Here is a 21256-nt window from a genome sequence, read left to right on the forward strand (position 1 = left end):
AAAAGCTTTTTCTGCATCTATTGAGATGATCATATGGTTTTTATCCTTCAATTTCTTAATATGGTGTATCACATTGATTGATTTGCATATATTGAAGAATCCTTGCATTCCTGGGATAAAACCTACTTGATCATGGTGTATGATTCTTTTAATGTGCTGTAGGATTCTGTTTGCTAGTATTTTGTTGAGGATTTTTGCATCTATGTTCATCAGTGATATTGGCCTGTAGTTTTCTTTCTTTGTGACATCCTTGTCTGGTTTTGGTATCAGGGTGATGGCGGTCTTGTAGAATGAGTTTGGGAGTGTTCCTCCCTCTGCTATATTTTGGAAGAGTTTGAGAAGGATAGTTGTTAGCTCTTCTCTAATGTTTGATAGAATTTGCCTGTGAAGCCCGCTGGTCATGGGCTTTTGTTTGTTGGAATATTTTTAATCACAGTCTCAATTTCAGTGCTTGTGATTGGTCTGTTTATATTTTATATTTCTTCCTGGTTCAGTCTCAGAAGGTTGTGCTTTCCTAAGAATTTGTCCATTTCTCCCTGGTTGCCCAATAAGCGTATAGTTGCTTGTAGTAATTGCTCATGATCCTTTGTATTTCTGCAGTATCACTTGTTACTTCTGCTCTTTCAGTTCTAATTCTATTGATTTGAGTCTTCTCCCTTTTGTTCTTGATGAGTCTGACTAATGGTTTATCAAATTTGTTTATCTTCTCAAAGAACCAGCTTTTAGTTTTATGGATCTTTGCTATCGTTTCCTTCGTTTCTTTTTCATTTATTTCTGATCGGACCTTTATGATTTCTTCTTCTAACTTTGGGATATTTTGTTCTTCTTTCTCAAATTGCTTTAGGTGTAAGGTTAGGTTGTTTTTTAGTTTTTTGGTTTTCTTTTTACATCCTTATTGGAGTATAATTGCTTTACAATGGGGTATTGGTTTCTGCTTTATAACGAAGTGAATCAGTTATACATATACATATGTTCCCATATCTCTTCCCTCTTGCGTCTCCCTCCCTCCCACCCTCCCTATCTCACCCAGGATTTTTTGTTCTTCTTTCTCAAATTGCTTTAGGTGTAAGGTTAGGTTGTTTATTTGAGATCTTTCTTATTTCTTAAGATAGGATTGTATTGCTATAAACTTACCTCTTAGAACTGCTTTTGTTCCATCCCATAGGTTTTGGGTCGTCGTGTTTTCATTGTCATTTGTTTCTATGTATTTTTTGATTTCCTCTTTGATTTCTTCAATGATCTCTTGGTTATTAGGTAGTGTATTGTTTAGCCTCCATGTGTTTGTATTCTTTACAGATTTTTTCCTGTAATTGTTATCTAGTCTGATAGTGTTGTGGTCAGAAAAGCTACTTGATACGATATCAATTTTCTTAAATTTACCAAGGCTTGATTTGTGACCCAAGGTATGATCTATCCTGGAGAATGTTCCAAGAGCACTTGAGAAGAAAGTGTATTCTGTAGTTTGGGGATGGAATGTCCTATAAATATCAATTAAGTCCATCTTGTTTAATGTATCATTTAAAGCTTGTGTTCCCTGATTTATTTTCATTTTGGATGATCTGTCCTTTGGTGAAAGTGGGGTGCTAAAAGTCCCCTACTATGATTGTGTTACTGTTGATTTCCTTTTTATGGCTGTTAGCATTTGCCTTATGCATTGAGGTGCTCCTGTGTTGGGTGCATAAATATTTATAATTGTTTTATCTTCTTCTTGTATTGATCCCTTGATCATTATGTAGTGTCCTTCTTTGTCTCTTATAATAGTCTTTATTTTAACGTCTGTGTCACCTGATATGCGAATTGTTATTCCAGCTTTCTTTTTTTTTTTTTGCAGTACGCGGGCCTCTTACCGTTGTGGCCTCTCCCGTTGCGGAGCATAGGCTCCGGACATGCAGGCCCAGCGGCCATGGCTCACGGGCCTAGCCACTCTGCAGCATGAGGGATCTTCCCGGACCGGGGCACAAACCTATGTCCCCTGCATTGGCAGGCGGACTCTCAACCACTGCGCCACCAGGGAAGCCCTCCAGCTTTCTTTTGATTTCCGTTTGCATAGAATATCTTTTTCCATCCCCTCACTTTCAGTCTTTATGTGTCCCTAGGTCTGAAGTGGGTTTCTTGTAGGCAGCATATATACAGGTCTTGTTTTTGTATCCATTCAGCTAGTCTGTGTCTTTTGGTGGGAGCATTTAATCCATTTACATTTAATGTAATTATTGATACATATGTTCCTATTCCCATTTCCTTAATTGTTTTGTTATTGTAGGTCTTTTCCTTCTCTTGTGTTTCTTGCCTAGAGAGGTTCCTTTAGCATTTGTTGTAAAGCTGGTTTGGTGGTGCTGAATTCTCTTAACTTTTGCTTGTCTGTAAAGGTTTTAATTTCTCCATCAAATGTGAATGAGATCCTTGCTGGGTAGAGTAATCTTGGTTGAAGGTTCTTCCCTTTTATGACTTTAAGTATGTCCTGCTAGTCCCTTCTGGCTTGCAGAGTTTGTGCTGAAAGATCAGCTGTTAACCTTATGGGGATTCCCTTTTATGTTATTTGTTGTTTTTCCCTAGCTGCTTTTAAAATTTTTTCTTTGTGTTTTATTTTTGATAGTTTGATTAATATGTGTCTTGGCGTGTTTCTCCTTGGATTTATCCTGTATGGGACTCTCTGTGCTTCCTGGACTTGATTAACTATTTCCTTTCCCATATTAGGGATGTTTTCAACTATAATCTCTTCAAATATTTTCTCAGTCCCTTTCTTTTTCTCTTCTTCTTCTGGGACCCCTATAATTCGAATGTTAGTGCATTTAATGTTGTCCCAGAGGTCTCTGAGACTGTCCTCAATTCTTTTCATTCTTTTTTCTTTATTCTGCTCTGCAGTAGTTATTTCCAGTATTTTACCTTCCAGGTCACTTATCTGTTCTTCTGCCTCAGTTATTCTGCTATTGATTCTTTCCAGAGAATTTTTAATTTCATTTACTGTGTTATTCATCATTTTTTGTCTTTCCTTTTTAGTACTTCTAGGTCCTTGTTAAACATTTCTTGTATTTTCTCCATTCTATTTCCAAGATTTTGTATCATCTTTACTATCATTGCTCTGAATTCTTTTTCAGGTAGACTGCCTATTTCCTCTTTAGTTGTTTGGTCTGATGTGTTTTTACCTCGCTTCTTCATCTGCTGTGTGTTTCTCTGTCTTCTCATTTTTCTTAACTTACTGTGTTTGGGGTCTCCTTTTCACAGGCTGCAGGTTCATAGTTCCCGTTGTTTTTAGTGTCTGCCCCCAGTGGCTAAGGTTGGTTCAGTGGGTTGTGTAGGCTTCCTGGTGGAGGGGACTAGTACCTGTGTTCTGGTGGATGAGGCTGGATCTTGTCTTTCTTGTGGGAAGGACCATGTCTGGTGGTGTGCTTTGGGGTGTCTTTGACCTCATTATGATTTTAGGCAGCCTCTCTGCCAATGGGTGGGTTTTGTTCCTGTCTTCCTAGTTGTTTGGCATTGGATGTCCAGCACTGTAGCTTGCTGGTCATTGAGTGGACCTGGATCTTAGCGTTGAGATCAAGACCTCTGGGAGAGCTTTCACCATTTGATATTACATGGAGCCGGGAGGTCTTTGGTGGATCAGTGTCCTAAACTCGGCTCTCCCACCTCAGAGGCAGAGGCCTGACATCTGGCCAGAGCACCAAGACCCTGTCAGCCACATGGCTCAGAAGAAAAGGGATAAAAAAAGAAATAAAATAAAATAAAATAGTTATTAAAATAAAAAATGATTATTAAAAATTTTAAAGTAATAAAAAAAAAGAAAGAAAGAAAAAAAAAAAAAAAAGAAGAGAGTAACCGAACCAATCCACCAATGATAACAAGCACTAAAAACTATACTAAAACAACAACAACAACAACAAAATCCTGACAGACTTTGAACCCTAGGGCAAATGGTAAAAGCAAAGCTATCCAGACAAAATCACACAAATAAGTATATACATACATGCTTGCAAAAACAGAAAAAGGAAAAAATATATATATATATCTATATATTAAAAAAAAGGAAGAGAGCAACCAAATCAATAAATCTGCCAATGATAATAAACTCTAAATACTAAACAAAGGTAAACATAAAACCAGAAACAAATTAGATTCAGAAAGCAAACCCCAAGTCTACAGTTGCTCCCAAAGTCCATTGCCTCAATTTTGGGATGATTCGTTGTCTCATCAGGTATTCCACAGATGCAGGGTACATCAGGTTGATTGAGGAGCTTTAATCTGCTGCTCCTGAGGCTGCTGGGAGAGATTCCCTTTCTCTTTTTTTCGCACAGCTCCTAGGGTTCATCTTTGGATTTGGACTCATCTCTGCATGTAGGTCGCCTGAGGGCATCTGTTCTTCGCCCAGAAAGGACGGGGTTAAAGGAACAGCTGATTTGGGGGCTCTGGCTCACTCAGGCCAGGGGGAGGGAGGGGCACGGAGTGCTGGGTGAGCCTGCAGCAGCAGAGGCCAGCGTGACGTTGCACCAGCCTGAGGCGCACTGTGTGTTCTGCAGGGGAAGTTGTGCCTGGATCATGGGACCCTGGCAGTGGCGGGCTGCACAGGCTCCTGGAGGGAAGGTGTGTATAGTGACCTGTGCTTGCACAGAGGCTTCTTGGTGGCTGCAGCAGCAGCCTTAGCGTCCCATGCCCGTCTCTGGGGTCCGCGCTGATAGCCGTGGCTCACACCCATCTCTGGATCTCGTTTAGGTGGTACTCTGAATCCTCTCTCCTTGCATACCCTGAAACAATGGTCTCTTGCCTCTTAGGCGGGTCCAGACTTTTTCCTGGACACCCTCCCGGCTAGCTGTGGCGCACTAGCCCCCTTCAGGCTGTGTTCACGCAGCCAACCCCAGTCCTCTCCCTGGGATCTGACCTCTGAAGAAGCCGGAGCCTCATCTCCCAGCCCCAACCTGTCCCAGCCAGTGAGCAGACAAGCCTCTCGGGCTGGTGAGTGCTGGTCGGCAGTGATCCTCTGTGCGGGAATCTCTCAGCTTTGCACTCCGCAACCCTGTTGCTGCGCTCTCCTCTGTGGTTCGGAAGCTCCCCCGTCCGCCATTCCCCATCTCCGCCAGTGAAGGGGCTTCCTAGTGTGTGGAATCTTTTCCTCCTTCACAGCCCTCCCACTGGTGCAGGTCCCGTCCCTATTCTTTTGTTTCTGTTTTTTCTTTTTTTCTTTTGCCCTACCCAGGTATGTGGGGGAGTTTCTTGCCTTGTGGGAAGTCTGAGGTCTTCTGCCAGTGTTCAGTAGGTGTTCTGTAGGAGTTGTTCCACATGTAGATGTATTTCTGATGTATTTGTGGGGAGGAAGGTGATCTCCGCGTCTTACTCTTCCTCCATCTTGAAGGTCTCCAGGAATGTCCCATTGAAAATAAACATTATGGTAAATTTCTGCTTCCAATTCTATATAATTCTTTATTTTTACATATTGAAAGGAACTTTGAAGTAATACTTTGTTTGTTCCAGAAAAACTTGTAGCATTACTTTATAATCTTTTTTTAAAAATCTGATACTTCTAAAAAATAGTTCTAAATCAAAATTTTGACTTATTAAGAGAAAGCCAATCAGTCAATCTGTGCAGTAATTGTGTAACAGTTGTGCATAGCTATTTGGTAAAAGAAATTTTAACAAAGAGTTTCTTTTTAAAGTAACGTACAGAAACCAAATTTGATTTCAAAAATAAAAGGCAGGATTAATGTTGTCTAGCTTTAAACATAAAGCAGTTGACTAGCATTTTAAAACTTCATTTGGTCAATTAAGTATACAAAGCAAATTAACCAAAACATACATTATGCATATGGAGAAAATATAAGTAAATAATAAGGAAACATGCTCAATATGAGTCTTTAAAAATTGAAAACACAAAGTAATTTTGAGATTCATGACAGCCTTGGGGTTCATATTACTTGACCGTGATAAATTTAGAAGATTATACAGAGTTTGGCTTGTTCTTCTTGTATGCAGAAAGTACTTCTTCTCTCTTTAACCCTTTCAAAGAGGATTTAAATTTTGATCATTTTGAATCCATTTACTAACTTGATAAGCATTTTGATGCTAATTGTCTATATTTGACTTCCACTTCCCCTTTTAAAAGCGTTAAGTGGTGGGTTTAAATCATGTCAACATTTCTGACATATTTAGAATTGCATGGGTTGGAAAACATGAACATTTCAAAGAAATGACTTTTCCTTGAGTCCAGCCATTTGCTTTCTTTAATAAGATTAGTTCAGATACTGCATTTCATCATCAATTCCATCATCTGAAAAAAATTCTGCCATCTCAAAAGTTTTGACATTTTCATTTTCTATTCTATTTCTGTTCCATGACACATAATTCAAGCATTTGACTGAGTTTAAATCAGTGGACTGGTTGGAAGCCTAAAAATTGCCTTGCACAGAAGAGTTTTGAATGAATTGGGAGATTTCTTTACATTTGGGAGCTTTTTATTTCTTTCCTTTCGCTTTTTAATTTGAAATCTCTTCTGTGATGTAATTACATGATGATACCTTAGGTTAGGTTGCTTGTAATGAACGTTGATCCAAAATCTCAATTCGTCCTAACGATGTTAGGACATTGGCATGCCATGACTTTGGTTACTGATTCAGCGAGCAAACAGATATAGCTAAATCACTTAGTGACTTGTTTCTAATTAAAATCACACACATATTGATCTGTAGAACGGATCTGATCTGGATTTGTCTAGCTCGTGTGAAATCACACGCCACTTCATGTTGTCCTTATGTCTGACTATGCAAATGTGCTTGCCGATTTGCAATTTGTCTCTTTCTTAGGGTCAATACCCCAAGTTTTGCTCTGTCCAGGCATCTCTTAGTAAAGCCACAGATAAAGCCGAGAACTGTACAGGTAGTTTACATATCTTTTCAGGCCACTTGATATGTTCTAGACTCTTTGTTAGATAGCCTGAAAATAGAGGCAGGCAAAGCAGACCTGGTCTCTCTCCTTACAGAATCTGTGGTCACACTTGAAGGTTGTCTTGTAGAATTTCATTAAGGAAATCTGTGATTAGAAATAACAAGGACATGTTTAGACAAACTAACCAAATTTCTAAACAGATCTATACCTATAAAGTGCTTAGAATAGTACATAGAATTTAGCAAGTACTCAGTAACATTTACATGCTGATATCATTATTATTTTTATTACTTATTTTTCCAGTTCACCCAAATAATTCTCTGGTCATAGGCAGAACATAATACATGTAGATATGTATAGGTAAAATGAGATTTGGTTCTTTCAACATGAAATCAGACCAATTTTGTGCTGCAAATTTAAAAGAGCCCAAATCTTTCCTGTGATGTGGAGACTAGGAGTCATTTCCTTTATTTTTATATCCAAGTTTTCATTGTTTTAATTGGCACCCTACCAAACTGATAGATGCCTCTAGTTGTGTGTGTCAGCGTAGTTGCCGAGAACATTACAGATGCAGTAATTACAAGGGACCACTTTCCCATTATTTTCTTCCCAAAGCATTTCCTATGCTGGAAATGCTATGAAAAGTTTAGACTATAGTAAAAATACTATCTTTTAAAAAACAAGCTTTTATTTTCTTAAAATAAAATATATTCATCGTAGAAAAAACAAGTAAGCAAAAAGAAGCAATGAAAATCACTCAAATCCAACATGCAGAGAGAACTACTGTTATAGTTTATGCATATTTCTTTCCAGTTCTTTCTCTGTACATAGAAATACATTTTAAAATGGCATCATTGTATAATATCCTATTTTGTAATCGCTTTCCATGTCTTTATTTCATGTCATTAAATATCTTTCCATTGTCATTATTCTTTTACAGTGTTATTTGCATTGGTTATACCTTATTTAACCATTTAACTTTTATTTTTTAACTTTTTTCTTTTTATTCTATTATAAATTATTCATTGGATAAGCAACTGAGTTACCATTGATGAGGGTTTTTTAAATGTTAAAATAGCTAAATTGTGTAAAATGTGGAGAGAGTGCCTTGACACTGAAGTAAAGTAACTGACAAGATAAGGTGATTGCATGTGAGGTCTTCACATGCTTCTATAACCTTCTTTACAAAGGGTCCGAAAGGCCACTGCCTCAGACAACAACTTCAGGAAGCACTGGGGAAGTGGTGCTCCATAATTAGAGAAGATCAGTAACCCCCAAATGGACTGAGATTTAGGAGAGTAAGTTGAAATCAGCTCTGTGCTGATATCAGGGGACCGTTCTGTCACCTGTTTGTTCCTATGACAAGTTCAAACCAATTCAAAACAAATTTTCCCTTCACAGGCAGATTTCTTTTTTAAATTCTTTTAAGTTTAATCTTTAAGGTTGCATAAACTGTTGTTCCGTGATTTAAGTGTGCTTGTCAATCCATCCTTCCTGCCAGGAATGCCATCTCCAACCACACTGAAGAAGTCGGAGAAGTCTGGTTTCAGCAGCCCCTCCCCTTCGCAGACCTCCTCCCTGGGAACGGCATTCACACAGCATCACCGACCTGTCATTACAGGACCCAGAGGTGAGCTGCTCCACAGGCACCCTTGATTGTGCTTAGATCATGACCTTGGGACCAGAGTAGCAAAATGAGAGACATGAGACCAGAGTAGCAAAATGAGAGACAATGAAGGCTCCCCCAGAGTGGTCCTAAAGGCAGCAAGTGTTCCAATTTCTTATCCTCGGGGGCTGCTTTGGAATTGTAGGGACCCAAGAGGTTTGGCATCAAACCCTGATCCTTACCTGTTTCTTTGCTGGTGGGATGTTGGAAAGAGGTGGGAGGTAATTTGAATTAAAGGAAAATCAAACCTGTCCTACAAATTATACGAGGGGATCACATGCACGTGAATGTGTGTGTATTTGTGTGCGTGTGTTAGGTAGTTTATTTTTGTGTAGTCAATTACCTCTTTTCAAGCAATAGCTTATTTTCATTTTCTCTCACCCCTGCTGATTCCCTTTCCTTGAAACCTGATTTCAATATGTGGCATTTTGCATTGAGGTTGTCTGCAATCACTGTGTTGACGAGCCATCTTCATTCCCTCCTTTTGAAGTGGTAGATAGTTTGTCTGGTTTTCATTGCAATGTTTTCATTATTTTTGTCTCATGTGCTTTTAAGTTTATTATTAAAATGTGTCCACAAGAAATATGATTTGTATTTCACATTAAAGACAAGCTTTAAACCTCAAGAGAATGTCAGCAAATCACTTAACTTGATCTTATTGCAAGATGAAAATATTTATTAGTTTGTTTATGAAACTCCCACAGTAGGAGTACGAATAATTGTAACCACGTTTGCTTTCTCCCGTCAGATTTTCGTTTAGGTAGGTTTGTGATCTACCAGCTGGTATCATAAAACATCCTAGAAAGTTATGGTCTCTTGTCTACTTTGACATACGCCTGGGGAAACTGATGTTTCTTGCATTAATCTCAATGTGAGTGCCACAAATCTGAATCCCTTTATGAATACTCTGTGTGCATCTCAGGGAAATATGGCAGCTGAGAGGGCTGGCCAGTGCACACGTGCAGAAATCAGACTGAAGAAAATAAGTATTCTGACTATTGTGTGAAGCAGTTTCTCTCTCCACAATTATGGATGCTCACTTGCCCAATCTTTGAACATCTTGTGATCATTGACGGAACTTTCTCAAGATCCCTAATTATTTCACTTGTGTGTGAGAGTGTGTGTGGTACAATCAGAGAAGCTAAATATGTATTTTTTCCTAACTTGAAAACCTTGCATCTGAATGGGATTATGTGGTCCCAGAATGAGTCTCTTTAAATGGGGCAGTGTGATATTTTCCTCGTTGTCAACATTCCTTAAGCATTGAAACTGTGGTGCGAAGTAAGAAATACAAAGCCCTTTTAGTCAGAAGATTTTTGGTCTCAGGGAGATAAGGCATGTGGCGTTTCTCATCTTTATTATGGTCAGGTTAACGTTCTAAATGGTAAATTAATGTGAAAAGCATACAGTTCTGTAGGGCCTCAGGGGAGGGAACTATGGAGGTTCCTTCATCCATTAAACAAGGATTTAATGAGTACCTGTCACTATACAGACACTGGGAAATCAGTGGTTTCTGTCCTCATAGAGCATATGATCTAGTGCAGGAAAATAAGCATTTAGAAGATGATGTGGAATGCACTGTTACTTATCACTTTATATCAAATAAAGAGACTTCAAAGTGTACGTAACATTGAAGTCAAATCTTAAAAATTGCTTACATGAATGGAGGGCATTCCAAGCAAAGAAAAGACTCATGGGCGCAGCAGGGCGATAAGAATTGGGAAGCAGCAATGTCAGCGCTCAGGTTAGTTGGTTAAGCTGCCTCTTTCCCTTTCCACTTACCTTCTGAATTTTTTAATATCCTCATCAATAAGATGGGAACAATATTACTGCTGAATGAATATTTTCTCCCAACCTCATATGCTTATACAGAAACTACAATAAAACAATGTTTGTAGAGATGCTTTGAGGAGCACAAAGCAATGTGCATATGTTATCATTTATTCAATAAATACTGAATGCCTTCTGTGTGTCTTGCCTTAAAACCATAGTTCTAGAAATTACTGAAATGATTCTAGCAGTTACTGTGGGTGCCATGATTGCGTGCTTCCTTCATGCTAAACAATCACATTTGCTAAAATGACCCACACTGGGTTGGACCAGAGGGGACCGTCTTAGCCTACAGGACAGTGAGTTTTGATCTATTCATACTCATGAAATTGTTTATGTGGAAAAGAGAAAGATGCTCAATTTAAGAATTATGGAATTCCAAAGATTCTTTTTTTCTCACCAGAATTCAAGATGGTTCCCAGCATCCTCAGTTCTCCTTTCTGGGAAATCTACTCAGGTACCCATTCTTATTGCATCCTGCCCCACTTAGTGGTCTGGTGAAGGGAAGTGGGGTAGTTGAGATGAAATACTTCAGCAGCATCTTTGTGGTCAGCATCACAGAATCGAGATAGACTAACATGAGACACTCTTGGGCTAAGACCTTTTTAAAGGTTGGTATTCAGGTGCTTATTATTTAAGACATACTTGCTACAGGTATCATAATCCCAGTTATTCTTCTCTGAACTAGTTGGAAAGCTAATGCTTGGAATGACATCACATCTGGGAGTAAGAGTTGATATTTTAGGAAGATGAGGCCGGATTTAAAGGAGGAGAGTCTGACCGAGGGAGCCAGTGTGGGATAAATGAGACATTGGACATAAAGGAGAATTCAACTGCATATGTTCTTTTTATTATAAGGAGTTACCACAGTCTGAAATGATAAATCATTAGAAAATCCTGACAGATGATCCAACTTCAAAAGGAAGAAGAGAAAGGTGTGTCCTTTATCAGGATCCTGGGGCACAGGGGAGGCTGTTTACTACACCCTTGTTCAGAATTACATGGTATAGTCACCTCTGGATAGCACCTAGATTGCAAGACTTCTGCTGCCTTCCTTAAAATTTCTCAGGGGACTACCTCGACTAGACAAACACCAGTTAGTAAGCAGTAGCTTTGTAACGTACCTCAGTGCCCAGGCCAAGGGTGGTATTTTAACAGTTACAGAAAAGCAAGGTCTCCTCCCTGAAAAAACAATGACCCCATTTTTCACTGCAAAAATGATCTATGTTTGGAAATTCGGTGGCCACCTTTTAAAAAGGAAACCTCTCTTTGATGATTGTAAAGCTGAGGCAGAAAAATAGAGCCTGGAAGGGAGTGGGTAAGTGCAAAACTTCGGGGGTCGAATGGACTGGTATTTGAATCCTGTCTCTACCACTTTCACCAACTGTGAGAACCTAGCACATAGCTTTCCTTCTTGGAGCCATGGGCTCCTCATCTATAAATTGAAGATCCTAGTCTCAACCTCAAGAGAATTGTATTATCTAAGGAGTAGATGAAATCAGTATTTGCAGTCCATAGCACAGTGCCTGGAAGTAGAGTATGTACTCAGGTCATACAAACAATTAAATCACCCGTTTTCATCCAGGGTTTGAAAATCTCAGGCTGTCCTCCTGCCTTTGCCTGTCCACATATTGCCCAACCTAAGACCAGCTTGGGTACCACCTTCTACCCGAAACCTGCTCAGCTCCACCCAGGCCACCATCATCTCACACTCCACAGACTCCGGGAGACTTTCACGCCTGCACATTCCCTCCACCGACATGGTCTTGCTTTGTTAGTTAAGGTACATGTCTTGTCCCTCTTCTAGAGCAAAACCTCTGAGAGGAAGGATCTCTAATGTGTGCTTTTGGGTATCTTCATTATGTCTCATACACAATGCTCAAATATGCTCAAATATTGCTTGAGTGAATAAAAAGTACTCAAGTTGCACATAAAGGTACACAAGAGACATTCATCCCCTCCCTGACACTGACAGATTGTCATTGCTTCAGAAGAACAAAGGGTGACAAAGGATAATAGTTTATATAGTACTCCTTTATGAGGAATGTTAAAGATGAGGAAGAACGATGGCCTTTCATCCAAAGAAAGCTTTTGCAAGATTATGAAGTAAGGCTTTGCTATTAAAAGCTATGTTTTTTCTTAGTTTATGCTATTCTAATCACTTTCCTATTTACCTTGTGAAGGTAGAGACATGTGGTTTCATAAAGTGAATCCCTTCTCTGATATTGGCTTTCTTTATGGCTTTGATAAATCATTTAACTTTGTGGCCTCAGTTTGGCCATCTGTATCATGGGGGTAATACTTTGCCACCTATGTAGTCAAAATTAGGTGAAGGGGTTAAAAATTATGCAGTGTCCTAGGGAGTGGGGAAGAGATTAAGTTTCGGTAAGGGCATTTGTATTTTGTTATACATTATTACAATTACTGTGTACTTCAAGCTGAGCGATTGGGCTTTCAAAGACTTTCTTTTACCAGTACTTAAAATTTCAACCATAATAAAGTATTTAATCATGACAATTTATCTTATTCATGATAATGGAGAAAAAAATCCGTTTTCTTCCTTTTGCCTTTTTTAAGAGTTGTAGGTTTGCCTGATGATTTAAAAGAGCCTAACTCTTTTTGATAATTATTTGGAGTACTCATCGGAGATATTTTCGAACTTCTTGAAAGTTTGTCTTCTTGAAACTTATGTTTCTGCCTAAAGTCTGCTATTTTCAAAAACAAGATAATGAGTGATACTTAATTTAAATGCTCAGCACTAGGTAAGGCAACTCTGTGCTTTCGGGATTGAGAAGCAGGGAGGGGCCTGCACTATACACGTTGGGAGGCAGAAGTTGAGAGTAATCGCAAATAAGCACTGATTGAGCTTCATCTAGAGCCATAGAATTTCAGAATAGTGCTCTGAGAATCTTCTGGTTTAATGCTTTCCCTGTAAGTAACTGAAAGTCGGACTAAGCAGGTTGTATTTTTCTCATATAGAAACAAATACATGATTCAGGACTGTCATGGTGTCACCAAAGTACCATCAAGGACTGAGATTTCTTCTTTTATCCATGCTTTAATGGGTCGTTTTCATCCTCATGCTGTGACCTCATGGTCACAGCATGATGGCCACTGCCCTCTTTCCATGCATCTGCATTCCAAGCAGAAAGAAGGGAACCGACAAGGGCAAAAAGTGCCCCCGCCAGCTCATTCCGCCACCTTTTACAGAACGTTACACAGCATGATCAGAACGACGCCACATGATCTCCTCTAGCTGCAAGGGAGGCTGAAAAATCTAGGTTTTATAGCTGAGCATATTTTTGCTGCTCTGTATAAAATTGAGGCTTTATAAGTAGGTAAATAGGGGAGAAATATGCTGGCTAGCAGTCAGCAGCATAGTTCCCATTACTCATAGAAATGTGAAATCTGAGCTGGCCAGAGCCAAGACTAGAAATCTAGTCTCCAGTGCTGTGCCTTTTTCACCATATCAGCAGTTTCTACCTTTTTCTCTACCGCTGGGAGAAATCAACTGCATTTATTTAAACAATTAGTTTGTTTTCACAATTTTTATTAGTCAAAAATATGACATAGCCATTTAGATCTTTCGATAAGCATGACATAACCCGTGTTATCACACTGAGTTTTTTTTTTAATAATAGCCATAAACAGATCACTTGACATTTTTTATGAGCCCCTGAATCCTTGCTACTGGTAAACGCAGGGTTTCTGGTAGGTGCGAGTCACTTCAAAGACAACTTTGGAGGTCAGTTTGGCTTTTTTTTTTTTTTTTTTTTTCTGAATATTGAAATTAGCTTGCAGACTCTCATTACGGGGACCCGTTCTGCAAGTATTTATCAAGCACTTACAGTGTACAAGGTGCTCTGCTACTTGCTTAATAGAGTGAAAAAGAGAAGCTTGGATTCTGGCCTCAGCATGCTTACTTCCTGGTGGAGGGCAGATAAGAAAGCCAGCCGTTGTATTATTGTGATGGGGACTCCCGGGTGCTGTCAGGGTCGGGGGCAACCTGATAGAGGACTACCATGGCATTCGGCACTGGGCGAGTCCAAACAAGCGTGATTTACCCCTGTTCTCAGAGTACCTCCTAGTTGTACGCGTGCAAGGCAACAGCAGTCATGCTTTAGCTAAGTACTGAGGAATCCAGACATACAAAATGTGAGCACAGGGCTAAAGCCCCACTTCTTTATGGGTCAAAACATACATATATATATATATATATATATATTTATATATATACACACACACACACATACACGTGAAGGGAGTTTAGAAATCAAATTGCCCTGATTCCGAAAACATGCACAAGATGTATTAAAACAATAGCCATATAAACCAAAGATTTATTGTGCAGCTTTCAAAGAATCCTGCCAGTTTCTGTTCAGACGTTTACATGCTCTCTAAACCTCTCTAAGTCCATGATCCTCATGGCCCAAACAGGGATCTTGCTCTTCGTGATGAAACATCTGAGGGTCTGAAGTTAACATCTCCCAGTTTGGCCAAGAAAAATATACTGCGGAGAATTATGAGAATTAAGATAACCTTCCAGGAAGTTCAGGTCACCAGGAAAGGTTGGAAGAGCGGAGACTCATAGACAATAATAGAGGAGGAAGGAAGGAGAGGTACCACAGGAAGGCAGCAGTTATCACTAGATGGCAGGGCCCATTAGAACAGGGACCATTCTTTATTCTTCCTCCCGATATCCTGTATCCCTCAGCCTTGTGCCTGGCATTAGGAAAGCACTCAATAAATATTTGTTGAATAAATGAATAAGAACATGGATTTGATTGAAAGCAAACAGAAAGTTTGGGAATAATAGGGAGTTCTTTCCATCCCCCATGTGTGATAATAATACAGTATTCAAGTGCGTGTATTGGGCAACATTTAGGGAGATGCATAGCATGGTGAATAAATGCTCAATATACATTTGCTTGGTTTTAATTAAGAACTTCTACTTTCATGGGCATTAAGAGAAATGCTGAGCTCAAAATGATTTGATCCCCTTTTTATGGAATATTTTCTGTGGTATTAGAAATGTGTCTGCCCAAACTAAGGATCCTGAAGAAGGAATAGTCCCTGGCGCCTCGTCACTCTCATAACCATGGCACCCTTCCTTGACATAGGCCCTCTACCTAAGCGGTAGTTTCGTTTAGCATTCTCGTATCATATTGGCAAACTTCTTTGCCTCTTAGGAAAACTTCCTAGTTGTGGAACACGCTGGTGCTCCTTTCAGTGGAGCTGAATCTAATTTGTCTCTCCTGGTTTAGTGCAATTGAATCATCTCAGGAAAATGAGAAGCAATTAAGTACCTGTTGCTAACAAGGCGCTGAAATAATCTGCCAACAGATGCAAGGTGTTTATTTATTACTGGAGTATGTCATTTGAGAAGACATTACATTGTCTTTCTCACAATCAGAATTGACTTCCAAATGCAGGCATCACAGACCTAACAAGTACGACCTTTGAGGAGCACCAAAAAGCGAGTAAGAGGGCTTGTGAACACTGGGCAAGGTTAGCTCAAGTGCTGGTGTCCAGCCTAATGGGAAACGTTGTTGATGGGCTTTGGAGGAACTGGATGGTAAAGAGAAGCAGCTTTTTAGCGAAGGCGCTTTAAGTCCCAGTTCAGGAAATTATTAACTTCATTAGCCAGATACTTACAACCAACTATTACTGCCCAGCCGAAGGAAAAAACAGTGCCAGCAAATGCTTCAAAACTACAACTAAACAAAAGTCAGGAAGCATGTAATTAAAACTGTACCTTCACTGTACTGTAAAGAGTTTCAATGTGACACGGAAAATATTTAAAGGAGAAGGCTGCTTAGCTAATTTGTCTGCAAGTGAACTGGTACCCTAAATGAACTGTAAGGCCACCCACCGAGCGAGCCTCATAAAAGGCCGTGGCTGCTCAGCTTGGTTTTGTGTAACCGTTCAATAATTACTAGATAAATGCATAACTAAAAGCTCTATTACACTAATAATTTGTACTGAGGTAGATGTGTGGGACACCTGCTGGGTTAATTTGTCATCCCAGCAGCAAACTTCTAAAGAGAGCTCTTCTGCAGTGGAATCTGTTAATATGTGGTCCCAAGGAGGACAGGTTAGAGCAGTAAGACCAATTGGCTCCTTATCTCTTAAAGAGGCAAAATGCCTCCCGGGTGATTAACCACGTGGACCCAGATTTAAACTCATCTGGACAAAAGAAGCTGCTCTCCATCTCTCCATCTCTCCCTCCCTCTCTTCCACTCCCCTACCCGCCCCCCAACCACAAATCCACACATGCAGCCACAGCGAAGGCGCGGGTTCTGAGCAAGGTTTCTTTGAAATTATGTCACTGATAAGACTTCTGGGTATCACTTGTACTATAAATCACATAATCAGATAAACTCCCAGGTCTTTCTGGTTTAGCTTAATATAATGTTGATTCCATGTTTAGATTCATTCTTTATTTTTCTTTTTTCAGAGTAGAATAAAAAGTCAATATTGGACTTGTATCTCCTCTCTATATGAAATGTTTTCTTCTGTCACACACACACACACACACACACACACACACTTGCTGTTTTAAATATGAAGCTCACATTTAAGCTTCAGCACAGGGTTTTCAACCTCACCGATTGACAGAACCATAAATCATGTTAAAGTTAAGTGAATTACTGTAGCATGGAACTGTAGCTTTAACAATGTTTATGTAGTATCAGCTTATCATCCATGTAGGCAAAGCGGGGTGAGCACTGATACTCGAAATGGGAATGTACAGTCCTGTTAATGTAGCTGCAGGATCACGGAGAGTTACCCATTTCATGCTGCATCCTTTGTAGTGTTGAAACTAGGGTATTTAACCACTCACGTGTATGGAATGTTTTTTAAAGTGTGTATTTCCACAGTAAACTTACATTTGCCATATTTCTTAGTATTAAATAGCAGTTGCTTCCCCCAACCCCAAACAATTCATTCTTCTTATGCACAAAACACATGTGAGGAACATCAGAGTTGCCAGGTTGTATTACGGTAATAAGGGACCTATGAGGCAAATATCGTGAAAGGAAATAAGCCATTTGACCTCTGAAAAATCATTCAAATGGGAGCAGCAGAGTGCAGTGAAAAGAGCATGGGCTGTAGAGTCAGCCAGGATAGAATGCAAATCCTCGCCAGCCACTTGGGATCTGCATAAGCTTGTGCCAGTCACCCATCCTCTGCTGGTCTCTTAATTTCCCACCTGTACAAAACGTTAAGGTGTTAATAGGAGGAGGAAGTGAAATGACATATGGAAAGGGCCACATATGTTATTAGTATGTTACTAAATGTTAACTGTCTCAGGGACTTCCCTGGTGGCGCAGTGGTTAAGAATCCACCTGCCAATGCAGGGGACACGGGTTCAAGCCCTGGTCCGGGAAGATCCCACATGCCGTGGAGCAACTAAGCCCGTGCGCCACAACTACTGAGCCCGTGTGCCACAACTGCTGAAGCCCACGCACCTAGAGAGATGGGGCCTCAGGGAAGTGAGACAGCCTGGTTACTCCATCCCATTATTCTTGTGTAGTTAGAAGAACGCGGGGGGCGGGGGGGGGGTCTTCCCAATCAGGCAGGTGAACCCCCTTCCATGATGATTAGCCCATAGCCATGGTGAAGACTGCTTTGGCTTGTCTTCATTCAGGCATGGCTCTTGCTAAAGGGATAAGCGCCAGGACTTCCCTGGCGGTCCAGTGGCTAGGACTTTGCCTTCCAGTGGAAGGGGTGCAGGTTTGATCCCTGGTCAGGGAGCTAAGATCCATTCCTCACGGCCGAAAAACCAAAAATCATAAAACAGAAGCAATATTGTAACAAATTCAATAAAGACTTTAAAAATGGTCCACATCAAAAAAAAATCTTTAAAAAAAAAGGGAGGTAAGCACCATTGTTATTTACAAGAGTCAATTCAGCAAATAATTTTTGAGAATGTATCATCTGCCAAGCACTGTGCTAGGCCCTAATGAGCAAACCAGACAAGCCAGTCCTGCCCCTGCAACCTAGTAGAACAGAAGAACAAATAATTATTGCTCGGATGAGATTCATGAGAGGGGAATTATCAGGGATAATATAGCACAGGTATTTAAAGTAATTGTGGGGATTTGGATTTATTTGTGTCAGGTTGTATGGGTCCCTTCTATTGGCATACAATACAGATTTAGAAAACCTTGGTATTGCTGAGGGATATCTCTAGATCTTCCTGAAACCTCAAATTCCTGAATACCGTAATAAGAGTTGTTGAATTGTTGCATACCCAGTAATGAACAGAAGACATGTTAATAAGCACCCTTTCAAGTGAAATATTCGTACAAGTGAAAGAACCCAGCCAGATTGCTTAATCACCCCTCCAGTCTCCCCAAAAGGAGATAATGGATTGGTTCATGTAACCGAAAAGTCAGAGGGTTTGCGGCTTCAGGTAGAGCTGGATCCAGATGTTCAGGCAGTACTTTCAGAAATCTATATCTTTATCTTTCTCAGCTCTGCTGTCCTCTGTGTGAACTTGATTCTTAGACTAAATCTCCTCAGATCATGGCACTGATGATATGAGCAGCTCCAGACTTAATCCCCACCAATGTAACAATCCCAAGGGAAAGAGAACAGCTGTTCCACAAGAGATCTAGGGACGGTCCTGCTCCCTAGAATAGGATGCTTATGGCTCTGATTGGCCTGGTTTGGGTCATTTGCTCACTTTTAAAATAATCTTTATGTTTAAAAAATAATGGGGTGGAGGGAGCTGCCATGGTGGACAGCCGCCCTGCAGGGGGCACAGCATTGGCGGTCCTGGCCCCCAAGCTGGGCAGTGGCAGTGTCTGCTTTCAGAGCCCCCCTGGGGCTGCAGGTGAGGGCCCAGTAAGGTGCCAAGGGAAGGTCACAGCTAAGTATGACCTCGAGGAGCTACGGAAGCGCCTCAACTTGGAGGAGTGGATCCTGGAGCAGCTCCGTGGCCTCTACAACTACCAGGAAGAGAGGATCCTAGAGCTGGGGATTGCTATGGATGAACTCCTGGATGTGGAGAGTGATGAGACCCAGCTGCCAGGGTCAAGGAGCTGCTGGTGGACTGTTACAAACCCACTGAGGCCTCCGTCTCTGGCCTGCTGGACAAGATCCAGGACATGCAGAAGCTGAGCACACCCCAGAAGAAAGGAAGGGTCCCCCACGCAAGTTAACAGTGGCTCCACAGGACAATCCTTGGCCCCCGCCCTCATAGCAACAGCAATACTGGGGAGCCCTGCAGCCAGGCCTGGTGCCATGAGTGGGGCTCCCTGTGCCTCTGGCCCAGAGGTGTCTTCCCGGACATTAAAAAAAAGAAAAAAAAGATAACGGGGTTTCTCATTGGTGTGGCCTGGGTTACCTGCCCACCCACAGAGCTGGGGGGAGGGTAAAGTCTAGGCTAATGACAGACTGAGGTGGAGGGAAGGATAGTTACCCAAAGAAACATTAGAGCTCTGTTTCCAGAAGAAAGGGTGAAAGACTGCTGGGCAGCCAAAACTGAGAACTGTCCAGTACAGGAGAAAAGAGCAAAGCTGTCCTGTGTGCTGGGCAGTGGGCTTGGCTCTCCTACCAGCCAAGTGACTTCGTGCTGCAGGTGGAGCTTACAGAGCACAGGTCAAACCCCGGTCTTAGAAGAGTGACATTTAGTCCATGCCGGGGACCTCCACGGCCATGAAAACAGTTGAGAACAGTTCAACTCTTGCTTCCCAGTTATCTCAGGTTGCCACATGGCACTGCATCATCCTGATTACTTTCGTATATCTGAATTTATCCTAAAAACACAACTCGAAGAATAATAAATAGCCCAGAATCAAGCACGCTGTCTGGCACACAATATATTCTCAACACATTCATTTTGAAGGTGTGAGCCCACTATGTACTAGGCACCTAGAATTAGAAATAATTCTCATTTTCGGGAAAAATCTCTTAAGTTAGTGCTATTTTACCCAATTTACAGACAAGGAAATGCAGGTTTGAAAAAGTTACATAACTTTTCCTAGACTCACATAGGGAGTGAATGATTTCAATCCCAAAATAGTTGAGCTCTAAAAACCATTCAGACATGTAATTTCCATTTTTGAAGCAGAGGTAACTAAGGTGCATAGGAGGCTGACACAGAGCTAGCTGATACCCAGCCTGGGGTAAATCTTTGGTACCCTGACTTCAAACACTGGACCAGTTCTCCTACTTCCTCCCCTTGTGAGAAATCTACCAGCAGTAGGATAAATCCCTAAATCCTGTCGGGTGAATTCAGGAGGCTACTTTGAAACCTGTGCTTTAGTATCGTGTTGCTCAGAAACAGGGGCTTGAACTGCAATGTATACCTGCCAGTTGGGTGGGGGTAGTGGGGGGAAGGCCGTGAATCAATCATAGCTTTGTTTGTTGTGGGGTTTGTTCGTTTATCTGCTTGGTTTTGCCTTTTTTATTTTAAATGTCAGCCAGCAAAGACTCCCAAACAGCGCCGGTCCCAGGACTTGGTAGGCCTCGCATAGGCTAGAGAACCTCCACGGAGCTTACTTTTGAAATTCTCTTTTGCGGGACTGCCCTTCCAACAGGTCATTTGAGAATTCACTCTCTGCCTGTTTCTGTTAACCTCTGTGATCATCCAATCTGTGGTGGTGGTTTTTTCCTTAAAGGTTTTTCTTTTATTCATCTCTTGACTCGCAGTATTGCTTGCATACTACGTAGAAGCTCAAGTTCCCTTCATGGAACTGAAGTCTTGTCAACTTTGCGTAATAACCAGTCACTCTTCATATCTCCAATAATCACAGCTGTTCTGTGGCATTTGAATGCATTACACATTAGCCGTCATGGCAGCTTAGGGGATTCATGCACAAGTATGATCTATTCAGAGAAGAGGTCCTGTCAGGACCCAAAGGCTGGGGCTCTATCTCACAG

General features: G+C 40.9%; 1 protein-coding gene and 1 pseudogene across 1 annotated transcript in view; both read left to right on the top strand.

The window, feature by feature from the left end:
• The window catches only part of NFIA (nuclear factor I A), a 275273-nt gene that overhangs the window by 184355 nt on the left and 69662 nt on the right, over nucleotides 1-21256 (top strand). Inside the window, exons 6-7 of the mRNA XM_024740385.1 lie at nucleotides 8369-8497; nucleotides 10767-10820. Of these exons, the coding sequence (XP_024596153.1) occupies nucleotides 8369-8497; nucleotides 10767-10820 (183 nt within the window). The remainder of the gene's footprint in view (nucleotides 1-8368; nucleotides 8498-10766; nucleotides 10821-21256) is intronic.
• On the top strand, nucleotides 19106-19533 carry LOC112396636 (protein phosphatase 1 regulatory subunit 14B pseudogene; annotated as a pseudogene).

Source organism: Neophocaena asiaeorientalis, unplaced genomic scaffold, assembly GCF_003031525.2.
Source record: "Neophocaena asiaeorientalis asiaeorientalis breed wild unplaced genomic scaffold, Neophocaena_asiaeorientalis_V1.1 scaffold581, whole genome shotgun sequence".
In the NCBI taxonomy this organism is placed as follows: Eukaryota; Metazoa; Chordata; class Mammalia; order Artiodactyla; family Phocoenidae; genus Neophocaena; species Neophocaena asiaeorientalis.